The sequence below is a fragment of the Gobio gobio genome (assembly GCF_949357685.1).
Source record: "Gobio gobio genome assembly, chromosome: 23".
In the NCBI taxonomy this organism is placed as follows: domain Eukaryota; kingdom Metazoa; phylum Chordata; class Actinopteri; order Cypriniformes; family Gobionidae; genus Gobio; species Gobio gobio.
Window position 1 is genome coordinate 32,138,723 of NC_137119.1, and position 25,381 is coordinate 32,164,103.

The 25,381-nt window shown below is 38.4% G+C and overlaps 1 protein-coding gene across 1 annotated transcript in view; it reads right to left on the bottom strand.

Annotated features, from left to right (window-relative positions):
• The window catches only part of col11a1a (collagen, type XI, alpha 1a), a 95,819-nt gene extending 78,013 nt beyond the window's left edge, over positions 1–17,806 (bottom strand). The window contains exons 1-4 of the mRNA XM_079806527.1: positions 17,489–17,806; positions 10,171–10,335; positions 8,767–8,980; positions 5,727–5,889 (exon numbers count right to left, since the gene is read on the bottom strand). Coding sequence (XP_079662653.1) covers positions 5,727–5,889; positions 8,767–8,980; positions 10,171–10,335; positions 17,489–17,609 — 663 coding nt within the window. The 5' untranslated portion in view covers positions 17,610–17,806. The remainder of the gene's footprint in view (positions 1–5,726; positions 5,890–8,766; positions 8,981–10,170; positions 10,336–17,488) is intronic.
• Positions 17,807–25,381: the final 7,575 nt, after the last annotated feature.

Sequence of the window (25,381 nt, forward strand, 5' to 3'; positions counted from 1 at the left end):
CAACAATGAGACAATGAGACAATGAGATCTCATGACATATGCTACGCCGTTTTTCGCATGCATATGATACGCACTTTATGGCGTACACATATATGACACGTTCGTACATATAATATGCCCTAAAGTGCGTATCATATGCATGCGAAAAACGGAGTACCATATGCACGCCAAAACTCATTTTGGCGTATACATTCCACGAGATTGCACACTCGTATTATTTACACGCATTTTCGTGAGATCGGCATAATTGTCACAGATACAATATAAAGTTCCCTTTGTAATCCATAGAACGGTGATACCTAAAATGTTATGGACAAATCTATGCAGTAATGTACCGACATCTTTAAACAACATGGACCAGTAGCATCACTCAACAGCTTTTCACTAATGATCCATGAGTCATTCGTAAACATCTCAGCTTTGTACCAAAACGGATTGTCTGTAAGGCCCAGTGTGTGAAAAACTATTTAAGATGCAGACCCCCAGCATGAGTATACAGTAAACTGTTCAAATAGTAACGTAGCACAGTAGGACACCTGTCATTAAGTGCCATAATGCCTCAGCTTTACAACATGAGAGAATTTGGTCAATTTTCCTCAGTCATTTAATTGTACTTAACTGCTCTAATTACAGAACTGGAGGGAGCCAATAGTGGCGAACACCAAATCGGAAACAAAAGGAGCAGTGAACTTTGATGTATCCATGCCTAGAGCTGTGAACTCAACGGCACGGCAACACACCCAAGGCTATTAGCTGTGGTCAACGCTATTTCCTCACCTCACACCCAATATAGTAATTAAGATAGCAACCTGGCCATTCAGGAAAAAGTGTGGATGTCATTCAAAGTGTGTCAATGACTGATGCAACAATTCACTCAGGAGATAACCTTTACCAACAATTTTCATATATTTTCACTTTAATTTTAGTTACATTGTATTAATTTAGCTGTGTTTTTGTCATATTTATTTATTTATTTAAGGGATAGTTTACACAAAAATTTAAATGTTGTCATCATTACTCACTCTCATGTCATTCCAAATCCATTAGATTTCATAAGAAGTGTGTTTTTGTCATATTTATTTATTTAAATTAATTATTTAATTAATTTATTTAAGGGATAGTTCGCCCAAAAATGTTTCACTCTCACTCTCTAAAAAATGCTGGGTTAAAAATAACCCAAGTTGGGTTGAAAATGGACTAACCCAGCAATTGGGTTGTTTTAAGCAAACATTTAACCCAACCTCATGGGTTAAAACAACCCATTGCTGGGTTAGTCCATTTTCAACCCAACATGGGTTATTTTTAACCCAGCATTTTTTAGAGTACATGTCATTCCAAATCCATGAGATTTTTGTTAATCTTCAGAACACACATGAAGATAATTTTTTATGAAATCTGAGAAATTTCTGTCCCTCCATTGAAAGTCTATTCACCCAAAACTCTGACTCTTTAAAACATTTATAAAGAGATTGTAATATGAATTGAGCGGTTTAATCAAAGTCTTCTGAAAAGACACAATCACTTTCTATGAAGAACAGATTTAAAGGGATAGTTCACCCAAAAATGAAAATTAGCCCATGATTTACTCACCCCCAAGTCATCCTAGGTGTATATGACATTCTTCTTTCAGATGAATAAAATCGGAGTAATATTACAAAAGTCCAGGCTAATCCAAGCATTAGAATTAGAGTAATAGTGGCTCTGTTTTTGAAGTCCATAAAAAGTGCATCTGTCCATCAAATAACGTGCTCCACGCAGCTCCGGGGTGTTAATAAAGGCCTTCTGAAGCGAATCATTTGTGTAAGAAAAATATTCATATTTATAACTTTATCAAGTAAACTTTCTACTGACCGCATTCCATGGAAAAGTGTTGAATGTTGAAAGTGAAACTCAAGATGCGTACGTGACGTCATGACGAGCGGACCTGGCCGCGTTAGTCTTTCGATCGGCAGGGTAACTTTCAACAATTTTTCCATAAATTGAACAGGGAAGGCGGTCGGTCGAAAGTTTACTTGATAAAGTTTTAAATATGGATATTTTTCTTACACAAACGCATCGATTCGCTTCAGAAGGCCTTTATTAACACCCCAGAGCACGTTATTTGATGGGCAGATGCACTTTTTATTTTATTTGTCTGAAAGAAGAATGTCATATACACCTAGGATGACTTGAGGGTGAGTAAATGATTGGCTAATTTTCATTTTTGGGTGAACTATCCCTTTAATTTAGGCTTTTGTTCACATAAACATTGATCAGCTAACTGTAAACTAATTGAATATGAGAAATTTTACCTGGGCAACTGAAATAAAATACGTTTTTTTAAGCTTTTTTATTTTAATTCAGTTAACGTTCTAGTTTTAGTTAACAATAATAACCATGGTAGTTTAAAGAAAGGTTCCTATTCATTTTGAGACAGAAATTAGACATATGGAACTAAGTGCAGTAAAAAAATAAACTCTATAGGTCAACTCATATCCGTTTTCAGGCCACTATCCTGCAAATATAGCACATTGTATACTCACTTAGAATCTGCAAAAATCAAAGGCTTCTTTACAGGCTCTACAAAGTGTTGATTCATAAGGGATGTCGCTCCTACGGGTCTGACCAGGTATTTCCGCCATATTTCCCAAAATACACTTCAGAAGTAACCATACAGTGGGAACAGTCATGGTGTTCATGCTCTCACACAGAGAACTCTGTGTTTCCAACCATACGAATCCCAGATGACACGCCAAATCTAAATACTGGGCATACCTCTCATAGCTCTTCTATATATGCTGCAAGAGGTGAAAAATTAAGAATCTGCCTGGGATGAAACTCTCTGAATTGTCAGGTAAACTGTATGAGACCACTTCTAGATTACCTTTATGACAGGCCTCTAAGCATTTGACTGCTTTTAAGACCAAAAGCCCAATAAGTTAAATTATAAATATTATATAAATAGTAAATATTATATTGCAAAAAAGAAAGAAAGAAAAATAAGTTGTACATATACGGAGCCTCACACATGACATGCAGAAGAAAAATAGATATCATGACCACAAATGAATAATTTGTGACTATTTGTGACTATGAGGCTTGTCATTTGTGGGACAACAATAGTGAGTATTAAAGTTTGACATATACAAATGATCAAAGCTACCAGATGAGAATATTGGTAACCAGGAAGTTGACGGCACAAATAGACTTAATAATAGACGGAATAAAAATAGACGGAATAAAAAGACTTCCATAGTAGGAAAAAAAAAAAGAAAGTCAATGGGTGCAGTCAACTGTCTGGTTACCAACATTCTTTAAAATATCTTCTTTTGTGTTCAACAGAAGAAACTCATACAGGTCTGGAACAACACGAGGGTGAGTAAATTATGACAACATTTTTATTTTTTGTGAACTATCCCTTTAAGGTAACATAAACAAGATTCACAACAGCTCAAAACCTCAAGTGTAAGTATATAATGTCACCTCACTAACAACAAGAAGTCCCAATTTAAAAATACTTGCATTAAAACGATTGTTTAAGAACAATATGGGCTGATAAGTAATAATTCCCTTTCCCCAGTAAGTTTTCAGTCACACAGGCAAACACACATCCAAGGCCTCAGCTAGCCCTCCTTCTTAACAAGAAGCAATGCATTTCAATATCACCTGTCAATCGGCCCATTGTACGTCATTATTTACAGCTTTGACCCTGCACATTCCACACTGCCTCAATTGTGACTTAAGAGAGCGTAAGAGAACAAACGCACACATAACACTGTGAAACAAGTTACCTAAAAGACACAAGTTTGCACCAAAAACAGTCAAACCAATATTTAGCTTTATATGTGAGGTCTTGATATGAATAGAAAGTGCAGAAACAAGTTGCTGAGCACATCTATATATGCCATAATGTATGCAATCATGACAGTGAAAATATTTTAATAATTAGCACTAATTTGTGTTTTCCGCTCTAATCGAGGTGATGGCAAGGGTGCTGACTTTCCTTTAAACCTGTAACTCGTCATGTCTGTTAATTAATACTTCTGACATAAATATGCCACCCCTACAGAAATCTCTATGGTCGGAATCACACAAAAATGTGTTTATGTATACAGTGTGAAATCATTCGGCAGAGAAAGTGTTTTCTACACGTTTGCTAATGTAGACATTTCCAGTAATTAAATCAAATGGATTTGTGTCAAAGTATCCGTATATAACACTTTTTAATACCTTAAATCGCCAAATGGATATAATCGGGTCCATGTTTAAAGTACATTGTACAATGATGCAGATGCTATAGTTTTACTGTAGAAAGTTCACAACATTAGCCGTGTCGGCTGAGGTAGTGAGCAATTCATGCATGAAGAGGCTCCTCTGGCTTTGAGTAGCTTTAATTACAAGGTGAGCGAAGCCTTCATAACAGGAAGCAAGGGGAAAACCCGAAACAGTGACACAAGGCTTTTCTCTGTTATCCTGAGTAAGTCCATGTCCAGAGGGACAAATATTCACCTTTGCCATTATGGAATGGATCTCTAATACTGGTCAAATCGAGGATTTCATCTTTAATATGTGGAAAAGTAAGGGCTACATTTACTTTCATAGTCTTTAAAGCAACTTAAGGTTAATTGCTTAAGGTGCAATTAACAATGAAGGCCGCATTAGGCTAAAGAGAACAGAACACCACAAAGTTACATATAAGCTGACAGGTTGCCATAGAGATGTAAACACTAATCATTCTCATGGAACAATAAAAGGCAAAAAAAATGAATGGGATGCTAATGCAAATAGATGTTAGCTTGCGGCTAACACAAAGCATAGGCCTTTAAAACATGCCACAAAGCCACTTTTATGAAATTTGCAAAGAAACTCTCCTTTTATAGTCTGAACTATACAAGTAAGCAGTTGTTTAACACTCAGAAACCCAAAAAATTGCCTCAGAAACCCAAGAATTCCAAAAAAGGCTAATTCACACCGCACAGCTAAACGCCAACAAACAAGTTGGCCGTTGGATTTAGAATTTTATGAAAAATAACTGTCAAGTTTACATTGCCCCAAAAGACTCCGACAAATGCAGATTGAATATGTTCAGTCAGGTGAAAACAAACCCTGACCAACACCAACAGACGCCAACAGGGGTAACACAGTGATCCAACAAAACCCAACAAACGTGTCAGTGCAGATTAAATTGGCCTTAATGTGAAATATTACAGGCCAAATATTTAGTAGCAAACTTCGAAACTGAACATTTCGATTTTGAACATTTAGCAAAGGTGCCAATAGGCATTCACAACATTTAGCATGTCTGAATATAGTAAAATGTATGATGTATGCACATTTAACACATATTTAGTGAAAAATAGGTATTTTTAATTGTTTGTGATGAAATTTTGCTGCAGTGGGTATTTGAGGGTTAAATATTTTAGATGTGACGTATACAAGCATGATGTATATAAGGCTTGAGTTAAGACTAGATTTTAGTCTCAATTCAGAACTTTTTTGTTTACAGGCCAGTTTATTTCTGCCCCATGCTAGTTTTATTTGTCATTAAATGGGCTGAACAGAGCATTCAAAATCCCCCCGAGCTGGACTATAAATCCAGCTCTAGTTAACTCTCCTGTTCTCAAATGAACAGATGTTGTTCTCATAATGTTCAACGCCTCAAATACGCGTACATTTTGATCAAGCAGCTCACACAGTCAGGCCTTCATAGTGACATCCGTGCATTAATGCACTGAAAACAGCTTTACCTCAAAAGCTTCCTCATCCAGGATCCTGGTGCCAAAAACGGTTATACCATTGGTGTCAATACTGGCACGGTCACTCCTGCCCAAGGGCTTGGTTAGCTTCTTCTTACAGTCGACAACGATGGTCACAGTCTTCTTCTCAACACTGATACCTACACGATGCCACCTGTGAGGAACAAGAAGAGTAGGCGATTACAAAGCCAGCAAACGGTTAACGGCCGCCACACGTGAGACGTGCCTTACTTTAAAACCTTAGACAATTCTTGAGATATAACATTCCTGAGTGGACCACATTCCAGCCTTCAAGCTTTGGCCTTGTTTAACACTGGATTAAACTCATTAAACCCTAGACAAAATCCCCTCCTGCGAGTTATCCAGCATGACAGACACTGTGAACATTGTAGAAAGTGTGTGTCAGGAAGGTACGGCAGAGAAACTGAACTCTAGAGTCAAAACATTGAGCTGGGGAGGGAAACTGTTGGATGGGCTTGCGGTAAGAAGCCACAGTGAGATTTCAAAGGCGTATCAATAGCTCCCACGAGGGTGATCAATTTCCCATAATCCACTTCATTTGAAAGAAAAACCTTTATTCTGGCTCGTGTCTTTAAAGTACTTGGCAAACTTGAACTGGGACAGGCTTTACTGTGGCTAGACACCAATGTTTTGGATAATGTACCTGCTAACAGAATAAAAAGAGGCAATTTACATAGTTAAGACTTAGCGATTAAGCAAATGATTGATAGATGTGTGACAGTGAAAAACCACAGTTTCGTACTTCATGCCTTTGGGCATTAAAAACATCCTGGGAATATTCTAAAACTTTAGTTAGTTCCTACACTTGCCAAATGCAATGATTTAAAGTCACACATTTTTACACAAAAAATGACCCATTTTCCCTAAGGACATAGAGTGGTGTAATTCATCTTTCCATGTGCCATATGCATAAATTATGTCAGCAACACATTGTAGCATTTTCTGATTATAGTACTGTATGGTAGAGCAACACATAAATGCATTTCAGATTCTTTACACTAGATCTAATTTCCATTATTATGGTGTTCAAAAGCATTTTTTATGTCTCTAAGGAAGATAAAGCACAAAAGCAGATGAAATGTATATTAAAATGGTAATAGCTAATCTGTTTAGCTGTACAAATGATTTTTAATAAGCTACTTGCAACTATAATTCTTCCAGCACAAGGGAATTGGAATGACAGAATTAACCCAATCAAGGTGCATTTAACCTGAAATCCCCACCAGAAACATAAGCGCTTTAATCCTTCACAGAAATATTGCTGTTTTTAGAGCAAAACACCCCACTGAACTGATACAATAACAATAAAGCCTCTTAAACCTAATAAGAGAAAGCATGTCCATTGAGTTACATTGTGCTGTCAATTAATTGTAACACTTGGCGGTGTCAAAATAAGGCTCAAGTGGTTTCTGGACAATAATGAGCATTGCAAAATAATAATACTAATAAAAAACTAATAATATCTAAGGAAGCATGTTTGTACCTCAGATTACAAAAAGTAATTGTGACTGTTTCACAACTGCGACTTTATTACTTGTAAACATGACTTTATATCTTGTAATTCCGACTTTAGTTCTCATAAATATGACTTTATATCTCACAATGTGATTTTATCATCTCATAATTATGACTATTTCTCGAAACTATGAATTGATCTCACAATGTGACTTTTTATCTTGTAATTATGTCTTGAATCTCACAATGTGACTATTTCATAATTGTGATTATTTTTCACAAATATGAATTTCTATCTCACAATGTGAACTTTTCTCTTAATTGTGAGTTTATTTCTGGTGAACTTCATATATCACGATGTAAATTTTTATCTTGTGACTATCAAAACTGAATTTATCTCACGTGAGTTTTTTATGTATTTATTTTTTGCACTTTATACACTGTAAAATATTATATGTATGATCAATAAGTTATGACAACATATGTAAATACTTTTTTAATAACTCATACAAGCTTCAACTAGTTTTTAAGATGGTGAAATGTAATTTAAGTTGAAATGACTTAAATATCCAAGTTGATTGTACTTAAAAAATTAAGGCAGCATTTTTCTTTTGAATTGTACAGAATCTCAAAATGTGATTATTTCTTATTAATAAATTCTTATTAACTATGAATTTATATCTCCCAATGTTACCTTTTCTCTTAATTGTGAGTATATTACTTGTGAATTTTATACCTCACAATGAGTCTTTTTTTTATCTCATAATTGTGTAATCTTTAAAAACTGTGAATTTATCTCACAATGTGACTTTTATCTTGGAATTATGGAATTTTTTATTTCTTGCACTTTATATAGAATCTCACAATGTGATAATGATAATTTGTCAACTATGAATTTATATCTCATAATGTGACTCGTAATTGTGTCTATTTCTTGCAACTGTGACTTTATATCTCACAATGTGTCTTTATCTCATAATTGTGACTATTTCTTGGAACTGCAATTATTATATCTTATTTTAAACTTTATCTCACAATTACTTTTAACTTGCGGCAGGAACAAGCGTCCAAACATTTCTGTTCAGGATGATGTAAGGAGGTTAATTTCTGAGGTCAAGCTCAAGCCCCAATAGATCCAACTTTCCATCTTTCTAAAATAACAGAACCCTGAAGGATCACTGCTGAGGTCAGATCACCTACGGCCCTGTCTGCTTCACTCCATCAATCCAGAGTCACAGCGAGATCTCCTCTGGCTTGCCTCGAAGAAGAAACCACACATAAATAACGCCTCAATAGTCACCTGCAATTCTGATTTGTCTACTTCAACTGAAAAGACTCTAAAACAGCCCCAGAAATGTCTTCCTATTTACATAATGGCTCAGGACTACAGTGTAAAAATCTAGGCTGGCAACAAATGACTTCCTGCTGGTACAGGCTGATGACTGACCTCCGTCTGACCCTGTCTGGAGTCAGTCTCATTCTTTCTCTCTGAGGATGGATCTAAACAGGTCTAAAAAAAGCCACTGTACTTTCGGATTTGTGCTATGTGACTTACTTTCCATCGGCCAGGTTGAGAGAGCGGAACAGGGGGTAATCCTCCGGGGCAGGCTGGCCTGTCTGATCCTCGTACAGGAAGACAGGTGAGCGGCCCACCTCGACGCCTAGTTGCTGGACGCCTTTCTCGTTGTAGATGGACAAAAGGAAGGACTGGACCCCAGCTTTGGGCTTGATGGTGGTTAGGATGGAAAAGTCTTCAGGGAACACTCCATCTAGAAAACAGCACAAACAGGAAACAAGTTCACTGAAGAGTTCATTTGGGGTTTTGAGGACCATCCAAACAGCTAATTGTTTTGTAGGAAGCATTATGGATGACTAGGAGTGATAATTAATCAATTGATTTATTAATTTCAAAATAATCTGGCAAAATTATATATAAAAGAAATTGGCTAATGATTAATGCGTTTGTTTTATTTTATTGGGACATTTAATGAACATTTTACATATAAAAAAGACATTTACAAAATGTCTACATATGTCAAATTGAAAAATTGTGCATTTTCATGAAACTGTTTGAAATGAAATAAACAGTTTTAAAGCTGTCAATTTATTTAGCAGTCGATTTTGTTTATTTATTGATTTTTACTTACATTTAAATTGATGAATTCAATTTTTTATCCTCCATAAAGCATTTTTTCTGGCTTTCATAAAGCAGCTTTATTCATGCAATTGTTTCATTATTTTAAAATGTCTTATTAGTGCATATGCATCATTTAACTAAAAAGGCCAATAATAAGATTTGACATTTTCTACAGTTTATCAGATGTAATCCTTTATATCCAGCAAAAAAGGGGAGACGCAAGGGACTTGATAATAAACACCAGATATATGGCACTATCTAGACTGAACAAATATTAACAAGTAATAAACATGCATCTGTTTTCCACCATATAAAAAACATCTGCAACATTATAATCACATTCCAATTACATAATGCATTTCAAACTTATCATATAAATTGAGAGGACTTGGAGTGTAGTACACAAGTTGTATGGGGAACTTTTATGAGGATTGACTGGTCATTAGACATATGATTCATTTGTATTTCTACATAAAAGAGCAGCTTGGACATTCTGCAAAACATCTTCTTTTGTGTTTCATGGAAGAAAGAAAGACATGTGGAATGACATGAGGTTGAGAAGATTTTCATTTTTGGGTGAACTATCTTTAAACATTTCTGTTCATTTCTTATGCAACTAAGCAGACGAGCCATGCTGTGGTCAAGAGATTTTAGCCAAGTTCTCCTGCCGCTTAACAATACAACCGTCTGAGTGAAACATGGCCCTGCACAATCAGGGATGGCATCTCCTGTCAAAAGCCTTGGCAACGGCAACAAAGGGCACATTTAAACGCAGCTAAACCAAGGCAGGATATGGAGACATGTTCATGGGGTTCAGCTTACCTGGGAAAAGCTGCTTGGTTGGGGCACTGATCTGGGCATTCTTGCCGATTTTGAAGGCCGTGTCTGGCTGTGATGCTCTTCGGTTTGTGCAAAATCCTGAAGTTTTCTGTACTCCTTCTGGGACAGTGGGAAATTCTAATACTTTAAGGACATCCACGGGTTCTGCTGCATAGGGTAGAAAAGATACACAAAAAAATGAATAAATAAATGAAAGAGAATGCATTAGAAATATTAATTGTTAACCAGATAAAGCACATTTTGTGCCCCTATTCATGCAATGCTTTCATCCTTTCATGCAGTTTGTAGTAAAGCTGTTTGTGAATGTAAAAGTCTGCAAAGTTTTAAAGAGCAAAGTGCACAACAAATAATGCTGAATCGATGTGAACTGCCGAATCGAGTCGTCAGCAATTCCAGTCTCACTTCCGGTTAAATACCTATATAACAATGTAACAAATTTGCATAATTCCAGCCAATGGCTACTTTGACCCAAAACTGTAGTTGTAGCAGAGGCCTGGAAGAGTTTGGTTCATGTTGTCGAAAATGTCAAAAAGACGCTGCAATTCAAAAGGATGAGGACTCGCACTGGAATTGATACAGAAAAACCAACACCATCGTTACTGTTTGTATCACTGTGTATAAAAGCACTGAGGAAACCTCTGGATCTGAAATTTGAATATTGTAATGCTGCGTTCACAACAAACGCGAATAGAGCGTCAGGAGCGAGTGATTTCAATGTTAAGTCAAGTCTTGCGGCGCGATGGACGCGATTCCGCCTCATTAGTGCGTCCAGTTTCGCGCGAATGACGCGAATTTGACGCAAACTGAGCGTCTTGCACGAATGGTGCTTTTTGTAGTGAATTCGCATCTGACGCCCGAGTTAAATTTTTTTTTTACTTTGCCGTCAATTTGCTCCGCGTTAACCAATCAGGAGCCTGCTTGCTGCTGTCACGTGGTGAAGTGATTTAAAAATACTACTATTGTGTCACGAAATGTAGTTTTAAGACTTTTTCAGGTGAGAATGTAGTTGGTTAAAGCTCAAATCTGTGGTTTATTTATAAAGAGAGCAACTCTTTAAAAAAAATGGTCTTGTATTGTGGAGTTGTGAGATCCAGGCGATCACCGGGTGTTCAGCGCTCATTAACCCCGGCGAGAGCAGCCTTTCCTTGGCCAGTCCTTCTGTCGTTTGACGCTGGCTCTGATGTCCTCTAGTGGTTCGTGTTGTGTGGATCTAACGGGCGATTTTTGGTGTCATGAATCTATAATTTGTTGTCTGTCAAATTGTTTTGACTGAAGGCAAAGAGAAGTTTCATAACCTTATTTTTTTAAGGATTTTTAAATATACATGCAGTGAAGATAATGTAGGAGTTGCCTGGACCACATTTGTGTGGCTATTAATGCTTAATATATATTTTTAATGAAAATGAGTGGTGTTTTATGACATATTTCTCCTGGAGTGCCTTGAACGCGCATCTATTTCGCTTCAAAGGCTCAATGTATGGCGAATAGATTCACAATGTTCACGAGTCAAACTAGACACGGTAGACGCGATTTTGACGCTCTATTCGCATTTGGTGTGAACGCAGCATAATGGCGTTTTGTTTCCAACACATGCTGTAAGCAGTCGACCAATCACTACAGACTGGGCCGTCTGACCAATCAGAGCAGAGTAAGCTCATGGAAAGGAGGGGCTTAGAGAGCCTATAGAGACGCATTTAGCTGTATACGTAAACATTTTTTTATTGTATCAGCATTTCGTCCAGACGGATCCGGTGTTTTAGGAGCCTGAAACGGATATTTTTTGAAACCGGGTCCCAGAGTGGATAAATCTGAACGCGTCACCCTTGCATTTTTGTGTGTACAGCCAATCCGTATATTTTGTGAAACGGTGATTTCCTCACACCACATCCCGCACGGTAAAGACTAGGGCTGAATCTGAGATCGCTCCGAAATCGGAGTGAATGAAAACGAGTGACTGAATTCGGACAGCCGTTGTGTGTACGTCGGCTGTACACTCGTTATTGCGTTGCAAGGTGGGATTGAATGAGTGCACTCAATAACGTCCACTATGGTTTTGGACACCACTACAAATGGCTGTCCCCTCAAAAAATGCTCTATTTGAGGGTATAAGGGGTGATTTCGGATTCAGCCTAGAAGGGATACAGCTACAGCCACTGAGCATGAGCACATCAATATTGCGTCAGTTAATTACTGTATTTGCATTATTGTAAGACTAGGTTTAGGGTTGGGGTAGGTGTTAATAAAACACAATCTGGTAAGTAGCAAATTTATTTATTGTTATTTTATCATGAGATTTTGCCTCACTTCCGACCGTTGCTGTACCCCTTCGAGCCACAACTCTTCTTCTCTGTTTTTAGTGTATTTCTGTGGCAGAATTACAGCGCCACATACTGGTCTGGCATGTATACTACATTGTTTTGAGTCGTTTCAGTGGTTCCATGTGTACGTAGATATTTCTTGAGACGAGGGAAAAAAAGATTGGATTGGGCTTTGTGTGGATGTGGCCTAAATCTTTGAACGAACCGTTTTTCAGACTCTTTGTGATGTGCAAGGCATATTATGAAAAAAATAACGTTTTATTTGACCTTTGACACATGTAAATCTATGTAAGCTTGTTTCCGCCACAAAACTTTTAAAAGATTTAAAAAAAAAACATTTTAAAAGATAATTGCAACTTTTTATCTCACAATTGTGTTTATATCTTGCAATCCTGAGAAAAAGTCAGAAGACTTTATAACTCACAATTGCGACTTTATATCACGCAATTAATAAAAAGTCGCAATTATCTTTTTAAATGTTTTTATTCTGTGTTGGAAACAAGCTTCCATACACAGTAAATCTATTGTAGGAGACCTCCAAAACAAAATTAGGAACAAAAAATTATAAATGTGTTTTTAACTTAAACTTCAACAGAACAGCTTTTAAAGACTCTCTTAAAATTATATTTAGGATAATCTGCTAATTATATATTAATTATATAAGTATTATTATATAATACCAAGTGCAAATCTAGGATCAAATCATATGAAACAGCTACTGCATTTAATATAACAGATTATATATGTGTGCGTGTGTGTGTGTACAGCAAGTTTAATGAAAGCTGTACAGTCAAATGAACTAAACTAACCTAATAATGGCCAGAGTGACTATATCAAAAAGATTTTTAAACATTATTTTATGACCCAAAACTACAACAAAGCAGCCAATATCTGAAATTCAATCTGTTTTACTTGCTATATGGCCAAAACTCAAATCAACGGTCTCCATTCCTATGAGATTTGACCCTTGTGAAATTCCCGATTCCACCTTTAACTCTTTGGAAGACACTTCAGTAACAGCTGGGTTAAGTAAACCTGAACAAACGGTTTCATTATGGTTAACGAAGCAAGATGAAAGATAAACACTGTTCACCCATGGATCACTACTGAGAGGAAGAACTCAAAACCTCGAAGCACCATTGAGAAGGATTTCTTCATGATTAATTGCGAATGTAGGGCACATGTTTGGCATCTGGGTGTTATTTAGAATCTACCAACAGTGCCATATGTGTCTTCTGGGACTTGAGTGAATCTTTGGCATCTACCACATAAAACTGAACGCTCAAACCGCCAACAATAAAGGCATGCTACGTCACAAAAGAATGGACTGCGAGGTCTAAAACGCTATAATAAAGACGCCGAGGCATTCCCAGTGCTGAGAAAACATTTACCACCCCATTTAAAACTCTGAAAAGCAAAGGTGACACACCATTCTTCTGCCGGTTCTTTGTGTTGGGTGGAATGGTCCCAGAGACTCAAACCGAGCTTTACGCTGAACATACAAGCTAGACAAAAGGGAAAACCGCAAACTCATAATACAATGATGGAGCTAAGGAGAGGAGATGTTGTGAGGGATCTTCTGGAGAAGTTCTCCATAACCCCAGGCCTCATATATTCCAGATGCGGTACTGTAGCCCGAGTCTGACCTTTTGCCATGCAAGTGCCAAAGAAAAATGTCAATACTCCTAAATACTTCAGAATACCAACTGAGAATGTGCTGCCATTAGGAGAGCGCAGCTGATGACCTGGTGTGATTTTAACCAGGCTGCTGTGCAAACACACACGCTGATCTTTCTCACTGTCATTCATTCTTTGCATTAGGATTGTGTGTGTGGGAGAGAAGGTTGATTAGACATCGAGTGTGAACGTGGAGGGAGGTACTAACTGAGATAGAGTTGCACATCATCAAGATCATAAACCTGCCATCATTACTATTCCAAGGGACACCCCAAAGTGGGAGGAGCTTCTTCTAAAGGAAGTTCTGTAATAAATCATTTAATTACGAAATTCGCTTTTATGGTAACAGGAAGACACAAATGTAGCGTTACAATAAGAGATGTCCCGATGGATGAGCTCTCATTTGGTCTAGGGAATGTATTGTAATACATTCAGAATACATTTTAGAATTTTGTTATTTGGGTGATATTAATGGAAGACCTTTTTACCTGCTGCTCCTTGTGCCTCTAATAATGAATTCAGTCAGAATCTCTCTCTCTCTCTCTCTCCCTCTCTCCCATCCTCTATCTCCCCCTTCTCCTCTCGCTCTCCCCTCTTTGACACATGCGTGCTGCTTGAACAAGAAAGCATTATGCCACAGGCTCTCCGTGAGGCAACCTCACTGACGGAATTTTTTGCTAAAAAAAATGTTTCCCCATGTCTTTCCCCCCCTTTCACGACTGTAGAGAAACATCAAAGAACAATAAAGCCTTTCAACCATCTGCTTCCCATGAACACTGTTCAATTCACCTAATATTCCAGTAACGGGACAGGTCAGCTAACAAAATGTAAAAATCCGTCATCATTTACTCTCCCTCATGTCATTCCAAACACATTATTTCTGGTGTGGATTGTGGAACACTTAATGAAACAGAATGAATGGGGACCAGGTACAGTGTGTGTTTCATCTACACTGTTAGACATTTTATTGTATTTTTGCGGTAACTTACTGGCAACACTATTGCCAGTAAGTTACTGTAACTGCCCCTTTACAGTAGCTTACCTGTAAATAATATAAATGGTATTTTACTGGGCTTTTTTGCTGTAAAATTGCGGCAAAGTCTAACAGTGTACAACATAAATATCTCCTTTTTTGAGATGAAGAAAGTCATACAGGTTTGGAATGACCTGAGGGTAAGCAAATGATGACAGATTGTTTATTTTTGGCAAAACACCTAAAAACAAAGGTTCTTTATTGGCATCTGTGGTTCCATGTAGAACCTTTAACTTCAATGGAACCTTTCCATTGCACTTTATAAGAATTTTTTTTTTTTGATTATTAAGTTCTTCAGATGAAAGAACAAGGTTCTTTACCTTTAAGATGCAATGGAAAGAACCACATACAACTAAAAAAAAATTTGATTGAACCATAACAAACATGCCGGCATGACTCGTGAATAGCCCAAATGGTCTTGATACCTAGTCGGCACCATCTACCATTAGAGTACGGAAAGATTTCTGAAATGTGTGCATTGTCTGAAGGAATGCACATCTGAGGTTCCTCAGCCCCAGGGGCTGAGAAAACATGTCAGTACACTGCCAGCTCAAGAGGGCACCCGGTAGAAATGCCTTCACAAGCCACAAACCGCAAGGGATATAATGCATTGCTTCAGAAGTCCAATTGGATTGATACATTTTAAAATTCATTATCAGCTTTGATAGGCAAAAAAGAGGATTATTAAGCATGCCGTATCGCTGACACTTCAAAGAAAAGAAATCAGGTTATTTTCAAGTAGCCTTAAGAAATGTGGCAAGTAAGAGAACAATTCATTGTCTTTGCCATTTTCAGACAAATATAAATACTTTGTTCTTGCAAGGGTATGTGAGACCTATCATAAGGCCAGACTGGGGCCCCTGGATGGCTCTGGGCCCTTTGAAGCCTCCAAAATAATAGGGATGAGCAGAGAGGACAGTCATCAAATAACGGGAAGGCACTTAGTAGAGTAACATTCCCACTGGGAAACTTATATGGACTTGGGAGTCACAATGTTGTGAAAGCCACCACTTGGGCTTCGGTGGAACTAGGGGTGAATGGGGAAAGGGTGATTTTGGCTGTAGCCCGCTGTGATCAACGCTAATTCATTACCCTGCAGCAATCTCGAATGTGCTGTTTAAGGTTCAAATATGCAAGAAAAAACATACGTTACATTTACCCCATATATTTTTATTACAAGTGCATTATTCACATGTCCATATTTCTATAACTGAAAAGAGAAAATCACTTGTTGCAGTTCTTATGATCAGTCACGCCCATTGTAAATTGGACCTCCCAGGTCTCAGTTACCATAAATCAAATTCTTATCATAATTAAAGATTGTAAGATAGCTAATAAACAAACAAAAAATCATGCCAATGTGGTCAGAACACTTGTTCACAATTAACTCTTGTGAGCATACATTATTAGTAGAATATCAATTACACATCTCCTTATTAATTTGCCTCTCTTTGAACGCACATGATTTGGCACACAACTTCATCCCCACAATCACACCATTGAAGCGGAAACTTTTCCATTTTCTTTTCTTAAATGTAAGGCATGGATGTAAAACCCTGAGGAATTCCACCCTGCTAACCGTGTCCACACACACCTAACGGACCACAGGTTCAAACAAAGAGCTTTTTTTCCCCCCTAAAGTAAATCCTAAACTGTCTCTCCATGACACTCTCTTGACACATTCCTCTTCTTCCCCCTCTCGTGGAGTGTATTAGAACATAAACTATATAGACATAAATCTCAAAAGTTTGAGTATATGCAAATTGAATGGGCAGAACAAACCAAGTCATGCGCAAAAGTCTTGTAGGTAAATAGTCACATACTTTGACTACTAACTATTTCAAAGTACAGACTCAGACTCTTTCTATGCGTTTAACATCTAGTCATGTCATGCACATATTGTAGATAAGTAAAGCATGATGAAACTCATCTGTTATGCGCCCATAAAATTGCATTATTAATTGTATTACAAGCTTGTGAAATCTTTTGGGGAATTAGTGGCTTTATTTTAACGAACTCCACATACTAAAGTCTTCTTCATTTCATGATTACAATATCTTTTGATTTCATGGGCACTGATAGTAGCGCGCACACACACACACACACACACACACACACACACACACACACACACACACACACACATATGGGATGCAGATCTACAATCACCTGTCTAAATCAAACGCGTTAAAATCCGCAGGCGCAAATGCGCATCTCCTATCTGACAGTCCCTACAACTTCATCAAAAGTTTGGAAGTCTATCTTTCCTTACCTGCTCTGACATTTGGAGCCTGCAGAACCAGGACGAGGGAAACTGTGATGAATTTGAAAACAGTGGAATCCAAAAGCCACCTTTTCGTTTTCCACATTGGGGACCACCTTGGCCTCTCCATGGTTGGTGCGCCCACAAATGTGCACAAAACCCGGGGCGACCTCTGCTTATTTGAAAATGATCTCCCTTCTACAATCCCAAATGTGTCCGATCTGCTCTAAACAGCCATAGGTGAAGGGTATTTTTGTTTCGCCGGGCCCCCTTCGATCCTCCTTTCCTTGCGCCCAGCCTTCAGACTGAAGGGATTCGGGATTTAATCAAAATGAGACGCTGAGCGCTCAATCGCCTCACCGTCAAGAGGGCTGGACCCAGACCCTGGATTACAGGAAAATGACAAGGGAAAAATACCCCGATTAGCAAATCACGGGGCTTGAAAGTTGGCTAGGGATCCACCCATCAGTTTTCCAAAGCCTCCCCTGGTCGCCCTCTTTTGCGCGTCCCCCCATGAAAGCCGGTAGAAATTTCCCTGGAGTAGCCTGGGAATGAGAGAGAGAGAGAGAGAGAGAGAGAGAGAGAGAGAGAGAGAGAGAGAGAGAGAGAGAGAGAGAGAGGAGCATGCAAGCAATTCCATGTTTCTTCAGTGTTTGTTCGTTTTCGGATTAGGCATATTTGCATCACCAGCAAAATGGTGAAAAGATGTATTATAACTTTCATGAAGCCTAACATGAAACTTGCTTACCAGAAAATTAATGTAGCCTAGCTATGTTGATGACTATACTACTATAGAAATTAAGCGTCGCCCAGGACAACTGTCATTTTTCAGAAATAGCCTATTTTACCGCTTAGTAGTGATTGACCAATCAGAATCAAGGGTTACACTTTATTTTAAGGTGTCGTGACATTGTAGCCTACTTACTCAAATCTGAGTAAAATGAATTGACTACATGAGGTTACGGTTAGGTTTTGGTTTCTTAATTATGCTCAAATTACGTCACCTTAAAATAAAGCGTTACCGAGTCAAGTAGCCTATTCCAGAGAGCTTTATATAATGTATCACGAATGATCGATTAATAAATTAACACTTTTAAGTTAAATCCACACTGGATTTAAAATAGTTACTTTGTGTTATTTAAGACATTATTATCATTATTATTGATTTCATCGAGGATATTTAGAACCTTTGATGAAATCCATGAGGAATTCGCAACACCTTATGTTTTGAAGACGTTTGTTCTTCAAGAGTGCATGTGGAGGTTGTGTGGGAGGGGCTAAGTTTGACTGACAGCCCATCACTTTTCCCAGTTTCATTCCTCCACACTCTGCAATGTGAAGGTGAATACATGAACTACACAATGACTGAAAATCAGAGTCAAACATAAACAAATCAAATATGAATAACATGATGGTATGCTTCTTTTAATATGATTCATTCCGTTTTTGGAAAACTGGCATCTTCCGGTGTCAAATGTGACCAATAGCCATTTCAAAGATTGTCTCTCTCTAGATCAGATTCAAATTGCCATGTAAAGGTTAAGTGCCATGCTAATTTGAAATGGAATAGTGCAACATTATATTATTTATTATGAACTTGTGAATTAATCCTAAAAATTATCAATTAGTTTAGCTCTGCTTCTAAAATGTAATATGAACTGGCTCTACGAACAAATGGCACACAGCCAGCTCGTGGTCCATGCCTGAAATAATTTTTGTTAGCATGCCAAATCTCTTCTTTACGAAAAAGTAATACATGAGTGAATTCATTAAATAATGAACAAAAGAAAAAATAACAAATGACTGTGGCATTTGTATGCATTACGATTCAATAAAATGATTAATACAAAACCAGTGATATCATTCATCTTCATAAAAATACAACAAAGTTATGTCATCACCTCAGGGCAAGTTGGAACTGCACTCTGTGAACTGTCTGCAGAAACATGCACAGTAGATCTTCAGATTCTAAGATTATTTGCATGCAATAAAGCCTGTGATCACGATTACATGATCTGCGACAAAATGATTTACCTACCAATACAAAATATTACAATATTTATCATTTACAAATGTCTACAGCTTTGTATGCCAAAGGGCTGAATATTTTGACTTTTATTGATTATGATGAAGTGTATTTCTAAATTCTTTGCAGTCGTGTTGATGGACACTGCCAGAGATCAAAGGTCAAAACAGATTTTGACAGTTACACTGATATAATACATTTGGCATTCTTATAAATACATATTTATCATATAGTGTGCAGTGCTCTGGTGTGGATAATCACAAAGTTATCATAATTACATAAATTAATAAATAAAAACTTAAAAAGTGATACTCATTGCCAAGAACATGAGTTAATATGTGTGCAGGACAAGTTCTCATTTAAACATACAGACTCCTGTCAAATAAAATGATGTAGTTATGCATGCTTTGAGCAAGATGGTTAAGAAGCAACTTTGTTCGCATTTTTATCGATATATGACTTGGCTTAGACCTTATCTCTTCACAGTTGTAAATTCAGTTCAGTTCCAAGACTGTTCAAGGGTGACCACGAACCAGCAGGAGATGGTTCAAAAGCTTATGATCTTATGACTTATGACCTTGAACAAATCAATCAATCAATCAATCAATCAATCAATCAATCAATCAATCAATCAATCAATCAATATGAATGCATGTACTACGATACAATTAATTATGAACAATTAATTGAGGTTTTTTTTTTTAATTGGCATCTATTGTTCTATGGAGAACCTTTAATTTTCCATTCCACAAAGGGTTCTTTATAGTGGAAAATGGTTCTTTAGATTCCTAAAATGTTATTCACATTAAGAAACAAGCAAAAAAAAAAATGAAGTACTGTTAACTGAAAGGCTATTTTGGGAACATTAAATGGTATCATTTAAATCCTTAAAGGTCCCGTGGCATGGCATTTTTCTATTATTTTATAATGTTTCCTGAGGTGTACTTATATTGTTAGTATGATTTTTACATCATAAAATGTCATAATTTAGAAATAAAAGGCATTTTTTCAATACTGATGTTTGCCCTGTGGCTGAATGCCCTGTTTCAAGAGGCGTGTCTGCTGTGAGACTTCAGTAAAAACGGCCACTGTTGTGATTGGCTGACATCTTTGCATTTGAAATGAGCGGAGGGGGCGTGGTTTTAATGTCCAGGCACGAGCTGCTACCAGAGAGACGGATGGACCTGAGTTCACTTCACATCAGTTCTCAGCACGTCTCAGTTCAGTGAACTGTTGTAGTTACTAGAATATACTTCAGGTTATTCGTTTATTTCTAGTCGGAGGGGCTGTCACTCATGTCAGAAAGTTAGTAACTTTAGTAAATTATGGATCAGCGCTGACTCGAGACGCAAACCCTTTAGAATGATTCAGTCCGATTTGGTGAACTGATTCGGTTCACTAAAAAGAACCGGTTCAAAAGAAAGATTCGTTCGCGAACCATACATCACTAATGTATCAGAGACGGAGCGATTGCTAACAAAGTTATTTATAGTAACTACTGATTTGTGAGAGAGCTGTCAGCGCAAGTTTATTGTGTTTGTATCTGAGAGTTCTGAATAAAAACATGAGTCCCAGTCACACCGAGTCTGTCTTCATCCTTATTCTACCAACTTTGTAACACATGCAATGTAAGTTACCATTACAGCTGTCGAGATGAACGAGTTACGAGTAAGTGTTGATTATAGCATTATTTTTAGATATGTTCCAATCATATGAAAAGCGTCAGTGACGCGCATTGAGTACACAGCTTAAACAAAGACACAACAGCAGTAATCGAATGTAATCCAGTTTATTGTGGGGATAGCTGGCTAGCCTAGCCGGATACCCTCACGCTTACCCCCCTTCTGCTTAATCTCGCGCCGCGTTTGGTGCCTCCGCTGTGGGCCAGATGCAGTACTGGGGGTCAGTGATGTTGAAGGCCGACCGGCCAGTGCAGCCCGAGCCTCGGCGTACGTGAGGTTTATCTCTAAAGAGATGTGAGTCTGCTGATGTTGAGCAGAAACGACTGTATGCACATTTTAGAACAGATAGACGCGACGAGGACGTACAAAACACTGACTCACAAGATAGAAAAAACGAAAACACCGTTCTGTCGGGAGAGAGAGAAGCCGCAGCGTGTGCACGAATAATAAATAATTAGCTACACATAAGAAATTAAAAATAAGAAAGACTTCTGTTTTCATTTGTACATCCAAACACTGAGAAACTGCCAGCGTTCACTCGTTCACAAGCCATGATCTCTTGAGCGTTTGCATGGGCGTGCCAGATTCTCTGGCCGGAGGAAAGGGAGGTAACCGTTCCTGTTTGGACGTCATAACAGGAGACTTCAGGATTGGCTAGTCTGGGCTGTCATTTTCTCAAAGGCAGAGAAAGACAGCCAGAACTCGGTTTACACCGATCAACATTTCTATCCACTTGGGGACAATATTCAGGCTAGGGAACTCATATTAATGTTGAAATACCTCATAAAATGAAAATTTCATGCCATGGGACCTTTAAAAAAAAACCTATTTTTTTCGCAAAGGGAAAGTCCTTAAAATGAAAATTATGTAATAATTTACTCACCCTGTTGTTGTTCTAATGTCGTATGCCCTTTGTTATAGCGACCAGCACCAAGCTTTTAAAAAAAGACGCAAAAGTATAATATACACTGAACAAAATTATAAACGCAACATTTTTGTTTTTGCCCCCATTTTTCATGAGCTGAACTCAAAGATCTAAGACTTTTTCTATGTACACAAAAGGTCTATTTCTCTCAAATAGTTTAAATCTAAATCTGTGTTAGTGAGCACTTCTCCTTTGCCGAGATAATCTATCCACCTCACAGGTGTGGCATATCAAGATGCTGATTAGACAGCATGATTATTGCACAGGTGTGCCTTAGGCTAGCCACAATAAGGGGGTGGGGATGTCATCCATGCTCATTGGATGACATGCCCGGTGAGAATGCTGACCGTGCAAGAACTGGGATGTTTTCAGCTTCTAGGAATTGTGTACAGATCCTTGCAACATGGGGCCGTGCATTATATCATGCTGCAACATGAGGTGATGGTCGTGGATGAATGGCACAGCAATGGGCCTCAGGATCTCGACACAGTATCTCTGTGCATTCAAAATGCCATCAATAAAATGTACCCGTGTTCGTCGTTCATAACATACTCCTGCCCATACCATAACCCCACCACCACTATGGGCCACTCGATCCACGACGTTGGCAAACCGCTCACCCACACAACGTCATAAACGCTGTCTGCCATCTGCCCTGTACAGTGAAAACTGGGATTCATCCGTGAGGAGAACGCCTCTCCAAAGTGCCAGACGCCTTTGAATGTGAGCATTTGCCCAGTCAAGTCAGTTATAGCGACGAACTGCAGTCAGGTCGAGACCCCGATGAGGACGACGAGCATGCGGATGAGATTCCCTGAGACGGTTTCTGACAGTTTGTGCAGACATTCTTTGGTTATGCAAACCGATTGTTGCAGGAGGTCCTGGGCTGGTGTGGTTACATGTGGTCTGCGGTTGTGGGGCCGATTGGATGTACCACCAAATTCTCTGAAACGCCTTTGGAGACAGCTTATGGTAGAGAAATGAACATTCAATTCACTGGCAACAGTGGTGGACATTCCTGCAGTCTTCATGCCAATTGCACGCTCCCTCAAAACTAGCGACACTATGGCATTGTGCTGTGTGATAGAACTGCACATTTTGGAGTGACCTTTTATTGTGGCCAGCCTAAGGCACACCTGTGCAATAATCATGCTGTCTAATAAGCATCTTGATATGCCACACCTGTGAGGTGGATGGATTATCTCGGCAAAGGAGAAGTGCTCACTAACACAGATTTAGACAGCTTTGTGAACAATATTTGAGAGAAATAGGCCTTTTATGGACATAGAAAAAGTCTTAGATCTTTGAGTTCAGGTCATGAAAAATGGGGCCAGAAAACAAAAGTGTTGTGTTAACAAAAAGCGACATGAAATACAACACCTAGTATCAAAAAATATCTGTGTACTTTCTACACGGAGTCCAATATCATTGGACTGGAACTCCGTTTATCTGATTTATCTCACAACTTGTGTGCATTTTCTGGACGAGATGGTAAACTGCAGCACTAATAGAGTATCAAGAACATACCAGAGAACCCTAAAGGCCAAGGTCAAGAATTTCCTTTTATAATACATTAAATTTAAGTTTGTTTTTCACCCTATCGTATACCCGATAGAACACTTGGAATATATGGCACATACCACATGGGATCATTCTGTGATACTTTTCCGTCTTTTTTAAAAAGCTTGATGCTGGTTACTATTCACTGCCATTATATGGACGAGTGTGAGCGGGACATTTTTTTTTTAATTCTCTTTTTTTGTGGTCCATAAAAGAAGAGCATATGGCCTTAGAACAACATCAGGGTGAGTAAACAATGACTTAATTTTCATTTTAGGGTGAAATGTTTAAGTGAGTATGCTGACCATGCAAGAACTGGGATGTCTTCAGCTTCTAGGAATTGTGTACAGATCCTTGCAACATGGGGCCGTGCATTATCATGCGGCAACATGAGGTGATGGTCTGGGATGAATGGCACAACCATGGGCCTTAAGATTCAAAATGCCATCAATAAAATGCACCTTTGTTCGTCGTTCATAACATACTCCTGCCCATACCATAACCCCACCGCCACTATGGGCCACTCGATCCACGACGTTGACATCAGCAAACCGCTCATCAACACAACGCCATAAACGTTGTCTGCCATCTGCCCTGTACAGTGAAAACTGGGATTCAATCGTGAGGAGAACACCTCTCCAAAGTGCCAGACGTGATTTAATGTGAGCATTTGCCCACTCAAGTCAGTTATAGCGAGAAACTGCAGTCAGGTCGAGACCCCGATGTGGACGACGAGCATGCGGATGAGATTCCCTGAGACGGTTTCTGACAGTTCGAGTAGACATTCTTTGGTTATGCAAACCGATTGTTGCAGGAGGTCCTGGGCTGGTGTGGTTACATGTGGTCTGCGGTTGTGGGGCCAATTGGATGTACCACCAGATTCTCTGAAACGCCTTTGGAGACAGCTTATGGTAGAGAAATGAAGGCCTTTTATGTACATAGAAAAAGTCTTAGATCTTTGAGTTCAGGTCATGAAAAATGGGGGCAGAAAACAAAAGTGTTGCGTTAACAAAACCGCGACATGAAATATGACGCCCAGTATCAAAAAATATCTGTTTATATATCAATATCACTGGACTGGAACTCCGTTTATCTGATTTATTTCACAACTTGTATGCATTTTCTGGACAAGACGGAGTAAACAGCAGCACTAATAGAGTCTCAAGAACATAGCAGAGAACCCTAAAGGCCAAGGTCAAGAATATCCTTTTATAATACATTCAATTTCAGTTTGTTTTTCACCCTGTCGTATACCCCATAGAACACTTGGAATATATGGCACATACCACATGGCATCATTCTTTGATACTTTTCCGTCTTTTTTAAAAAGCTTGATGGTGGTTACTATTCACTGCCATTATATGGACGAGTGTGAGCGGGACATTTTTTTAAAAATTCTCTTTTTGTGGTCCGTAAAAGAAGAGCATACGGCCTTACAACAACAACAGGGTGAGTAAACAATGACTGACAGTCATTTTAGGGTGAACTATTAAGATTTGTTTTAGGTATAATATAAATATAGTTTTAGTTTCCCTCCAGCTGATTATTTGACCTTAAGAGGAATCGTAAGGGGAGACTTTTCACAGACACACACTAACCAGCCACTACCTTCTGCCCATCAGAGTCTAAACACACAGAGCCTGAGGGAGTATAAAGGGCTCTTTCTGTCTCAGCTCAGGGCCAGAGCGGACCGAGAATTCAGTCTCTCA